The sequence below is a fragment of the Ruditapes philippinarum genome, unplaced genomic scaffold (assembly GCF_026571515.1).
Source record: "Ruditapes philippinarum isolate M1 unplaced genomic scaffold, ASM2657151v2 ctg5582_1_1_1_1, whole genome shotgun sequence".
In the NCBI taxonomy this organism is placed as follows: domain Eukaryota; kingdom Metazoa; phylum Mollusca; class Bivalvia; order Venerida; family Veneridae; genus Ruditapes; species Ruditapes philippinarum.
Genome location: NW_026867056.1, coordinates 90,959 through 102,946, shown reverse-complemented (window position 1 = coordinate 102,946; position 11,988 = coordinate 90,959). Strand labels below are relative to the sequence as shown.

Below are 11,988 nucleotides of genomic sequence, written 5' to 3'. Positions count from 1 at the left end.
AAAAATTAAGAGGTTGGGCCATGAAAAAAGTGTTGAGGAAAAACGAAAAAGAAGGGTATTTGTTTTTTTTATTATTATTATTTTGAAGGCAAGCCTGAAAATCTTATCTCTTTTAGCTCATCTAAGCATAAATTGATACATTGGGGATAAGCCATTGTGCTAGTTTGACATAATGCACAGTTTCTTTCAAAAACTCTAGTCTAATATCATTAGGAAGGTCCTTTGGTGACCTATGAAGTCTGATTTATATGTAGGTCACAGGAGCCAGGCGCGTAGCTAGCCTATAAAGAATGTGGATTCAAAACAATCTAGGGGGGTCAGGGGGCATGCCCCCCCCCCCCCCCCCAAAATTTTGAAATAAATGGTGCAATTTGGTGCGTTTTGGGGCCTCCGGAGAGCTTTCTTGACCAACGAAATTTCCATTTATTTTAGCATAAAAATGGAGATGAATAGCTTTACTTTCGTTTATTTCAACTAGTCTACATTTCACAGCAAGTCTAACTTGCGGCCCTTGCTGGCCGCAAACTCGTTAATGATAATATCAATATCTATTTCCATGTGTCTGTAGGCGTGCAACAGGGCTAGTCCAGACATCCGTTCTGTGAGCATCGTTGATCTCATGTAGAATCGGTTCACAGACACGGTCAAACATGTCATTACTCAACAAACAGACCGAAACAAATAAACACTAGGCATACATAGTAACATTTTAGTTATAATTACCTCTTTTCTATCGCTGATTCTGCTGATGACTTCTTTAAGAACTCGATGTAAACATTTGTTTACATTTCGAAAATACGGCGCGTGCAAACTTCCGACTTTGAAGAGCTGCAAAGGCCGACAACTTTTCAAAAAAAATACTACGGTATGGTGTACGATTTAGGCTATATGATTTATAAAGTATTCAGTGTGGTAATTATCAGATCTGGCGAACGCGGCTGAATTTCAAACCACATTTTTTTTACTAAAAATTTTTTTTTGGTCAAAATAATGTGGATTCAGCTGCGTACTCGCGTATAGGCATCTACGCGCCTGGGAGCCAAAAATAGCCTTAAAAACAAACTACTGTGTGTACAGATAAAACATTTTGCATGTACACTGTAGCATTATCATGTGTTCCTCTAGTGGACAAAAATTTATATATGGAAAGACATTTAAATATTCTCCTGTGAATGTACAATGACCTATAGCATAGGCATGTAGCATTGCCTAGGTGGAGTTTCCTGTAGCTAGGATTAAAATGAATCATTCCCTTTGTGTTAAAAAATGGCCCGGGCCACAGGTTATACTCTTAAATGATGTAGCTATTGTGCTTGACTGCTTAATTTTGTGGGCCTTTTGTGTCATTATATAAATTTATATTAAATATACACAATTTCACTTTCTTTCACTATCTTGAGATTCATAATTTAGTCACATTCAATGTTCAATCAACCATGTGATTTGTATCACATTGGGAATCAATTCAACAGATTTTCCTGAAAGAATGAAATCCCCAAAGCCAAGGGTGTAATTTTTTGATTTATTGCATTTATATTCTGTACAAGTGATCAAAAGTTGTATTGTCCTCCTCTGATTGATAACAAAGCTTATTGTGTGTTAATTTGTAAAGTTGCCCAAATGTTGAAAGATCACAGGGACATTCCTAGTTCTCATTGTCTGGTTGGGCGTACCAATTACTTGATTACATTGTTTCAAGTTTAGTTAAACTAACAGCTGTTTGTAGTTTTGTGTAGTGAATTTAAACCTTAAAGCTACATGCTTCCAGATGAGTCAAAATATTTCAATATAATCAAACTTGAGAAAAATGTACATTGTACTAAGATTTTAGGAAAAGTAAAAATATTCAACATTCAAGTAATAATTAACAGTTATATGCGATTAATGACTGATTTTTCAGTATTTATGACTATATTTCTACTGCGTTACTAACGCAGTAACGGCTATTTTTGCATGTTTTGATCTCCTTTTGATAATTTATGTGGGTTGTAAGTGCCACTGATAATGTGTAAAAATTGTTTCAATTTAGTTACTTCACAATATTATACTTTTAAATACATTCTCAAACTTTTAATGAAAAGTAACTTGAATCCGGAGACCTTAACCTGCAGAATTCCTGTAAGAGATTTGCCCCGCTTTCAATATAAAATTTTTCATTTCAAGTTCAAGATTAAAGGATTTTAATATCAGAATAAAAAATTAGCTACCAGCAGTACCGACTTCAGACTGCCCTGGCTATATTTTGGCATTCTTAAATAGTAAAGAATTGGAATATTGATAGTGAACATAATGTTTTTTGTCCCATCTTTCAACAGACAACTACATTGTATATTCTTTGTAGCCACGTCTTCAATGGAGTTGGACAAAACATACAACAGCTTTATTTTGAAATAGAAATTCACCCCCTCAGTGAGCACCTTTCAGCTGAAATTTTCGAAATTCAGGAAACTTCACCAAATTTATTTAGGAAACTTTACTTATCTGATCACCTAAAATTCTGTTGATCATTATGGTTGGTTAGCCTCAACTTGTATTAATTCCTTAATAAATTTCTTTTTATGCCACCGCAGCAATGCGATGCGGTGGCATATAGCGATTCACCTGTGTTTCATGTGATTCATGTGTGTGTTTGTGTGTGTGTTATATAGATTATATAGTGAACTTAAAAAATCTTCTTGTGAAAAACTACTAGTCCAATTTCAACCAAACTTGGCAGGATTGTTCCTTGGTGAAGGGCTTTCAAAGTTGTTCAAAGAATTTATTCCATGCAGAAATCTGGTTGCCATGGCAACCAAAAGGAATTATAAGAATAAATTTTAAAAAATTCTTCTTGTAAAGATCCAAAAAAAGGCCCCAAGAGCTTAGATATTTTGCAATAAGGCATTGTCTGGTAGACCATCTAACAAGATTGTTCAAATTATAGCCCTGGGGTCAAAATGGCCCTGCCCCGGGGGTTCATGATTTTCACTATGTACATATAGTAAAAACTTAAAATACCTTCTTGTTAAAAAACCCCAAAAAGGCCTAGAGCTTAGAGATATTTTGCATAAGGCATCATCTGGTAGAACCTCTAGCAAGGATTGTTCAAATTATAGCCTTGGGTCAAAATCGGGGCCCCGCCCCGGGTCATGATTTTGCTATTGTACATATAGTTTAAACTTAAAACACCTTCTTGTAAAGCCCCCCAAAAGGCCTGAGAGCTTAGATATTTGCATAAGGCATTGTCTGGTAGACCTCTACCCAGATTGTTCAAATTAAACCCCTGGGGTCAAAATCGGCCCGCCCCAGGGGTCATTGGTTTTCCTATATGTATATAGTAAAAACCTTTTAAAAAAATTCTTTAGCAATTGACAAATGCTTAGAGGTTAGATATTTTGCATGAAACATTGTGTTTGTAAACCTCTAGCAAGATTGTTCAAATTATAGCCCTGGGTCAAAATGCCCCGCCCTGGGGGTCATTGATTTTCAATATATAAATATAGTAAAAAATAAAAAAAAATCTTATTGTCTGAAGGAACAAGGCTTAGAAGCTTTAAATTTGTTAAAAAATAATCATCTAAAGGTACTCTACCAAAGTTGTTCAAATTTTGCCTCTTGTGTCAAATTAGCTCCGCCCCTGGGGGCCATAGGTTTATCTTATATGTTATAGTAAAAAAACTTAAAAAGTCATCTGCTTAAATTTACAAAGGATAGAGTTAAGAATATTTTTTGCATGAAACATTGTGTAGTGAACCTCTAGCAAGATTGTTCAAATTATAGCCCTGGGTCAAAATTGGTTCGCCCGGGGGTCATTGATTTTCATTATGTACATATAGTGAAAAAAAAAATTTTGTCTGAAGGTTAAAGGCATAGAGCTTTGATGTTTGATATATTAATATCATCTATAGGTCTCTCACCAAAAAGTTGTTAATGTCAAAAAATTGCCCTGCCCGGGGCAGTGATTCTCATTATGTACACATAGTAAAAACAAGAAAATAAAACAACTGTTTTCTGAATGGGAGAAAGCTATAGCTTAGATATTTGACTTGAAATGTTGTTTGTGGGACCTGTATCAAGATTGTTATTAAACCCTTGGGTCAAAATTATGCCTTGGCCCAAGGGGACAGTGACCTACTTTCTTGTCCTTTTTTGATGTACAGCAAGAACATTTTCACCATGTGCACATTTTAGTTGTAAAAATTAAACTTTTGACCTAGATTTTGATGATGTGACCTACTTTCTTGTCCTTTGATGTACAGGTATGAAATTTGAACCATGCGGTGGCATAGCATTTTTCTCAAATGCAATCTTGTTTTTTATGTTTTCAATTTCAGTTTCCTATCACAGCATTGAGAGAGATTAAGATACTACAGTTGTTGAAAAATGAAAATGTTGTCAATTTAATTGAAATCTGCAGAACAAAAGGTAAAGTATAGTGATCTTAATTGATAATTTAAGTAATACAAACAAATGTATTGTGAATTGATAGTAAAATATATGTAGTATCTTGAACATTGATAACAAGCTATGATGAAGAAAAGTCCCAATCAGAAATGAGGTCATTACCATTTATTTGTGGATTTTTTAATTTTCTTAATCTCATTTTTTTTGTGCTGCCCATTAGCAGTTCTATTGTATGGGTGATTCTTTACATAGAGGGAATTTAAGTTTTCTGTCAAGATCAACCATTTAGGAGAGAATTATTATTTTTAGATTTTGGCTCTTAGAACCAGTAACTTAGAACTTGCACTAGAGCTGTCATGGATAGAAACAGTAAAGATGTATCATTGATATTTTTCTGTCAATTAATAATAAATTTACATTTCAAAAAATTGATAAGTTTGACTAATCAATAAAATGTCTAGAAATTATGAAAAATTCACCCAAAACATACATAGAAGCAGATGTCCATGTCTAACATTATGCTGTTGTTATATAGTGGAAATATTTCACAGCAATCAGGACAAAAATAGAATTGTCTGAATCATGCAATGGGCTTTTATAAAAAAAAAAGACGCTGAACAGAATATGTTTTTAACTGAAATAATTTAAAAAGGTATGAAAGTGAATGACAGACAAGTAATTATAGGAAATTATTGACAATCTGTGTATGGGTGATATTTGTTATCTGGTATCGATATATCGTTGATATGCTTTGCACTGAATCAATGGCAGCTCTACCTTGCACAAGAATTTAGTACTAGAGTGCACTAATGTTCTACTTTCACAAGACCAAGATTATTATAATAGTTAACACATTTCCTGTAGTAATGTGCACTTACATGTATAATATATAAACAAATAATGATAGAAATTAAATTTGTTTGTCTTTCTAGATATATTATTAGTTATACAGATTTTTGACAGGTTATATGGCCCTATATACCCGGTAAATGGTTGTTTGTAAATATAACCCGAGCCACCAGGCGAGGGTTATATTGCAAACAACCGTTTATATTCGGCCATATAACCTTTCAGGAATATTTATAACGAATTTATAATACTGCAAACTTCCTTTTTAGAGAAAAAAAAAGAGATTTCTTTATAAATTGACAGCGATCGTGTATATAAAACTAAATAAACGTCACGATTATCTAATGAAAAGTGACATTACAAACAGGCAGTATTATAATCACTAAAACATAGAATAGCTTTGATTTGATCAAATTTAACATTTAATATATTATTTAAGTTACAAATCAGTAATAAGGTAGTTAACAAAACAATTCAGAGTTTTCACATTTTACCATGTGCTCAAACTCTGCTATCATTTATGATAATAAATCTAAAAGTAGGTCACATGCACCTATCATCATAATTATGTCATCATATTATGGCAAATACACACTCATGGCAATTTATTATGAATTTTGCATAAAATATCTTTCCATTTATGCTGAAACTGAATATATTATTTACAAAATTAAAAATACTTTTTCTAATGTTTCATTTTTGGCTGGGTTGCACAAGTGCAAACCCTGGTTATAAAATGGTGACAGTCGGGTGGCGGGGGGATGGGCGGGCAGGCGGTGAAAATATTTTCGTAACAGTTTTCTCAGCAACTACTTAACACAGCATCTTGATATTTGGTATACAGTATCAACACGTGGTTCCATACAGTAACAGTTTTCTCAGCAACTTCTTATTGCAGCCTATTGTCCCCATACTGTGGGATTCAATTTCAGGTCTGTCGTTCATCCACTTCTTGTTTACAAACTTAGTTAAATTTTCAACATTAACCTTTTACCCCATGAGCATATTGCGAAAAAGGGAAACGGACAAAAGCCCTCCCGGACAAAAGCCCTCCCGTCCAAAATGACAAGGCGGACAAAAGTCCTCCCGTAAAAATGACAGGGCGGACAAAAGCCCTCCCGTGAAATTAACAAGGCGGACAAAAGCCCTCCCGTGAAATTAACAAGGCGGACAAAAGCCCTCCCTTAACAAAAATACATGTGTATGTTAAATGCCAGTGTTTTTTAATGCACTCAACATATTAAAATGTAACATATATATGTGTTGTTGTTTTTTTTTAATTGGCCTAAGTATGTGTATGAGCTAGAACCACTTTTCACTCAGAATATACTTTCTGAAATGTTTAACGAAGTGTCTTTTAACATAAATATCCTTAAAGTCACTTTTAAAAGTAATTGACTCATTACAAGACACATTGTAATTGTCTTGGACTTTTAATTCTAGTCAATTTAAACTATTTTTTTCATCATTTATAACTCTCACATTGGAGTAATCCTTTCATAGTTACGTGTATATGCACTTACATATTTTAGCACTTATTACAGGAGGGCTTTTGTCCGCCCTGTCATTTTCACGGGAGGGCCTTGTCTGCCTTGTCTTTTTTGGACGGGTGGGCTTTTGTCCGGGAGGGCTTTTGTCCTACACCGTTTTCATTGAAAAGCCTCCTGTAACAAGTTCAAACTGCTATGAAACTATGAAAAATGCTTCAATACTAATGAAACTTGGCACAAATGTTGACTAGTTACTCTAAGATCGACCCGAGGCCATTTTCACATGTCCAAAATTTTCTTGGCGATGAGGGGGACATCCCCCTTCTGGCAACCCCCTGATGTAATACTTGGATGGGGGACGGCGCCGAAAAAGTGGTCACTTTTTTTAACAACATTTCTCAAACGGAAAACAGTGTTTGGGGCCTAAATAGGGCATTTTTTCACTGTTTGAGGCCTCAAAAAAGGGGAGGGGGGCAAAAAGCCGTCGAAACATGCTTATATAAGGGAAAAGGTTAATGGTGCATGGTAGGAAATTTTCGTAACAGTTTCCTCAGCAACTACTTATCACAGCCTCATGATATTTGGCATACAGCATTAACACATGGTCCCATACTGTAGGATTCAATTTCATGTCTGTTGCTCAACCTATTCCTGTTTACCGACTTGCTTAAATTTTCAACATTAATGGTGAATGGTAGGAAATTTTCGTAACAGTTTTCTCAGCAACTGCTTTTCACAGCCTCTTGATATTTAGCATACAGCATTAACACATGGTCCCATACCGTGGGATTCGATTTCAGGTCTGTTGCTCATCCACTTCCTGTTTACTGACTAGTTAAATTTTCTAACCATTTTTTGTAACATTACAGCATATACAAATGTACCTGGCCTTTTCTGTCTTTGACACATTTTTATGCCCCCGCCATGTAATGGCCGGGGCATATAGTGTTACCCTGTTCCGTCATTCCGTCCTTCCGTCATTCTGTCATTCCGTCATCATCAGTTTCCGCTCATTATCTTACGAACGGTTGCACACATTCAACTCAAATTTGACATATGGATATGTCATGAGAAAATACAGGTCAAGTTCGAATTTGGTCATGGTTCAATGATTTTTGGCAGAGTCATGCCCCTTTTACTTTGAAAATAATATGAAATTTCAGTTTCCGTTCATTATCTCCTTAACGGTACAACACATTCAACTCAAACTTGACATATGGATATGTCATGAGAAAATACAGGTCAAGTTTGAATTTGGTCATGGTTCGATGATTTTTGGCAGAGTTATGCCCCTTTTACTTTGAAAATAATATGAAATTTTCAGTTTCCGTTCATTATCTCCCCAACGGTACAACACATTCAACTCAAACTTGACATATGGATATGTCATGAGAAAATACAGGTCAAGTTTGAATTTGGTCATGGTTCGATGATTTTTGGCAGAGTTATGCCCCTTTTTCTTTCAAAACAATATGAAATTTTCATTTTCCGTTCATTATCTCCCCAAAGGTACAACACATTCAACTCAAACTTGACATATGGATGCGTCAAAGGAATGGGCAGGTCAACTTCAAATTTGGTCATGGTTCAATGATTTTTGGCAGAGTAATGCCCCTTTCACTTTGAAAATAATATTAAATTTACAGTTTCTGTTCATTATCTACCCAACAGTGTTACATATTCAACTTAAATTTGACATATGGATATGTCAAAGGAATGGGCAGGTCAAGTTGGAATTTGGTCATGGTTTGATGATTTTTTGGCAGAGTTATGTCCCTTTCACTTTGAAAATAATATAGATACATCTTAGGAATAAGCAGTTTATGTTTGAATTTGGTCGTGGTTCAATGATTTTAGACAAACTTATATTTCCTGAATGTTGGAAAAATTTTGAACTTTCAGTTTCAGCCCTCATACTTTAGCCATTTATAATTTTGGCTACAAATATGCAATATGCTATTTTTAAAAGGTTAAGACTGAATAATTTCAGTGCCTTGAACATTGTATGAAAATGGTTTGTGTTAACATTGAAAAGTTTTAAGGGCTTTGAACTTAAAATGAAAAAAATAGTTAATGCACCATCTGAAATTTTGGCTGCATGCGGGGGCATCCGTGGCATGATGACACATTTCTAGTTTTCTGGATGGCCTTTCACTGTTATCACATGTACCTTTAATATTTTCTTGTTTAATTTCAGCCACACCTTATAACCGTTACAAGAGTACATTCTACCTGATATTTGAGTTCTGTGAACATGACCTGGCGGGCCTCCTAAGTAATGCCAATGTGAAGTTTAATCTAGGAGAGATTAAAAAAGTCATGCAGCAACTTCTAAATGGTTTATATTATATACATACCAACAAAATTCTCCACAGAGATATGAAAGCTGCCAATATTCTAATCACAAAACAAGGTGTTCTTAAGATGGCCGACTTCGGACTAGCAAGGGCTCTGAGCCATATAACAAAATATACTAACAGGGTAGTGACTTTGTGGTATCGACCGCCAGAACTGTTACTTGGAGAGAGGAATTATGGTCCACCAATAGATATATGGGGTGCGGGATGTATACTGGCAGAGATGTGGACAAGGTCGCCTATAATGCAAGGAAAGACGGAGCAACATCAGTTACAACTTATCAGTCAGCTTTGCGGCTCTATCAAGCCAGAGGTGTGGCCAGGGTGTGATAAACTTGAACTGTATTCTAAATTAGAAATACCTGATGGTCATAAAAGGAAGGTAAAAGAAAGGTTGAAGCCATATGTAAAGGATCAGTATGCGTTAGATCTGCTGGACAGACTATTATGTCTGGACCCTGCCAGGCGTATAGACTCAGACACTGCCCTCAATCATGATTTCTTTTGGGAGGAACCCCCACCACAAGATCTCAGTAGAATGTTGTCACAGCATTCAACATCAATGTTTGAGTACCTAGCTCCACCAAGAAAGCTTCAATATAGACCAGCTGTCCCGCAACAGCCAAGACCAGCACCCAACATGGATCAACACTTTGAGAGAGTTTTCTAGGTTGAGTGACTTTTAGAACTAACATAATATAAATATACATGATCGAAGAATTGGAAGTGAGATATTGAAATTGTGTCATCCTAACACCAGTCTTGGAAATTGGTTGGTTCAGTTTTAATGAAACAATGCATGAATGTGTACATTGTAATTTGTATTGGAGAAGGGAAATGTGACCCACCAAATTCAATCAAAATACCCATGAGTTTTTTAGTTACATTAAAAAATGTGTGTTTTAATTAAGGAAATAATAATAAGGAAATTATACTGGTATTCAGGGATGGTCATTTATAACTTTAAAATACCGATAGGCATCTTATTATTGGAAAATTATCCTATTACAATACTTATATGCTAGATTTTAAAGCAGCATGCCTCCAGATTCATGTTAATATTCATGAAAATTTTTGAAATGTATTTAAAAGTAAAATATTGTGAGGTGAACAAATAAAGTAATTTACATATTACAATCCAAGAAAATTACCAAAAAGATATGCAAAAAAAGCCCTTATTGCGTTAGTAAGGCAGTAGAAATATGGTGATAAGATACTGCAAAAGCAGTCTTAAACTGCACATAACATGTAAAAATTGAACTTGGATCTTGAATGTTTTTACCTTTCTTAAAATTTAAGTACTTTTTTCTCAATATGGATTTTCTTGAAATATTTTGGCTCATCTGGAGGAATGAGATCTTGACATGAATGAGTATTGTAATAAGAAAATAATTGAAACAACATTTAGTCCAAGTGTATTAGTATTCTATTATGTTATGGCATTTAATAAATTAGAAATAGTCATTATTTCAACAATAATATCTATATTATAAACAAGTTTCTTAAGATGTATGTGTAACTATAATGTAACTGAAGTGTTTAAGATTTTAGGATCTTTTTGATTTCATGAAAATTTTCCTAAAATCTTTCAGAGTTTGCATTGCAGAAAAAAATATCCAAATCCTTCCAGGACAAAATTGGTTTCAGGTCCTTATTATTTTAGCAAATATTTGCATTCTTCATCCAAATGAATCCTATAATTGTAGTTCTAAAAACATTAGTAACATTATAAATATGTAGCTGGCATAACACAATGTTATAATGATACTTTAATGTTAGGATGAACTATGATTTACTATGATACATTGCCTAGTTTTATGGACTTTGTCTCATTTTAACTTAATATATCACATTATATTAAGAAGCTTCAAGCAACTGATTTGTAACATGTGGCGAGGGATATCAATTTTACAAATAAGCTTGTTTCTGTATTAATATTGTAAAAGATAAAACCATTTCTCTGACATTTTAATGTTTTTATGTTTTATTTTAGTTGTATACATTTATGGTATAGAGATATGTATATATGAAGAGCTGCCGAGTTTTGCAGGATTAAAAATGTTTAACTTCTACAGCGAGGGAAGCTGAGTATATTACATTATAGTTTGTTTCAGCATTTACACATTATCAACTGTGTCAACTTAAGCTTTAATCAATATAAATCAATTTTAAACAATCTTGTATGTAATTTTAATGTCTTGTGAATTATTTGGAAATAAAAGCAACATAATTGATCTCGTTTTTTTGTTTCATTTATCTTATTTATAATTAATAAATGCTTGAAATTTATATTACATGGCAATATTCGACATACAGTTTAAATAATGTTCCTTGTTTAGGGGATTCAGATTAGCCAATTTCAGTTCAAAGCTGTCAACTTTAATTGTGCCATTTTAATCGAAATGGGATATGTAGATGGTTACAGAAAATCGGCTTCTACCATTTGAGCGAGCACACAGTGTGTAAAAAGGATTTTTTTTAATGCGTTTATTTAAGGTCGCCGCCGGAAAGCCCATATGGGCGACTGTACACTCGAGTCAGGCCATCCTAGAGCGTCCCGCCGAGATTTTTCGTCGATTTCTTTCCCGCTTTATTGGTGGAGGAAGACCCCAGGTGCCCCTCCGGGCATTATTTCAGGCACGAGCGGGCACCTGGGTAGAACCACCGACCTTCCGTAAGCCAGCTGGATGGCTTCCTCACATGAAAGATTTCGACCCGAGTATAAAAAGGATGCAGCTTGTGTCCATTATTATACGTGCAAATATAGTCTTAATCTTTACCATGCTAAATATCTTTAATAAACTTGGCCATCTTTCAATCCGGACAAAACCATAAATTATTTTCAGGGAAATTTTCAAAATATGTACTGACTGAATAACGAACCACTCTGAACCTATGTTGCCTTTGGA

At 34.6% G+C, this 11,988-nt stretch overlaps 1 protein-coding gene across 1 annotated transcript; it reads left to right on the top strand.

Moving 5' to 3' along the window:
• Positions 1–4,313: 4,313 nt before the first annotated feature.
• On the top strand, positions 4,314–9,965 carry LOC132734663 (cyclin-dependent kinase 9-like; the record flags this gene model as incomplete). The annotated part of the gene is made up of 2 exons (XM_060721451.1): positions 4,314–4,404; positions 8,920–9,965. Coding segments are annotated over 2 exons (921 nt in total), but the record flags the coding sequence as incomplete, so codon positions are not given.
• Between the last annotated feature and the right edge of the window lie 2,023 nt (positions 9,966–11,988).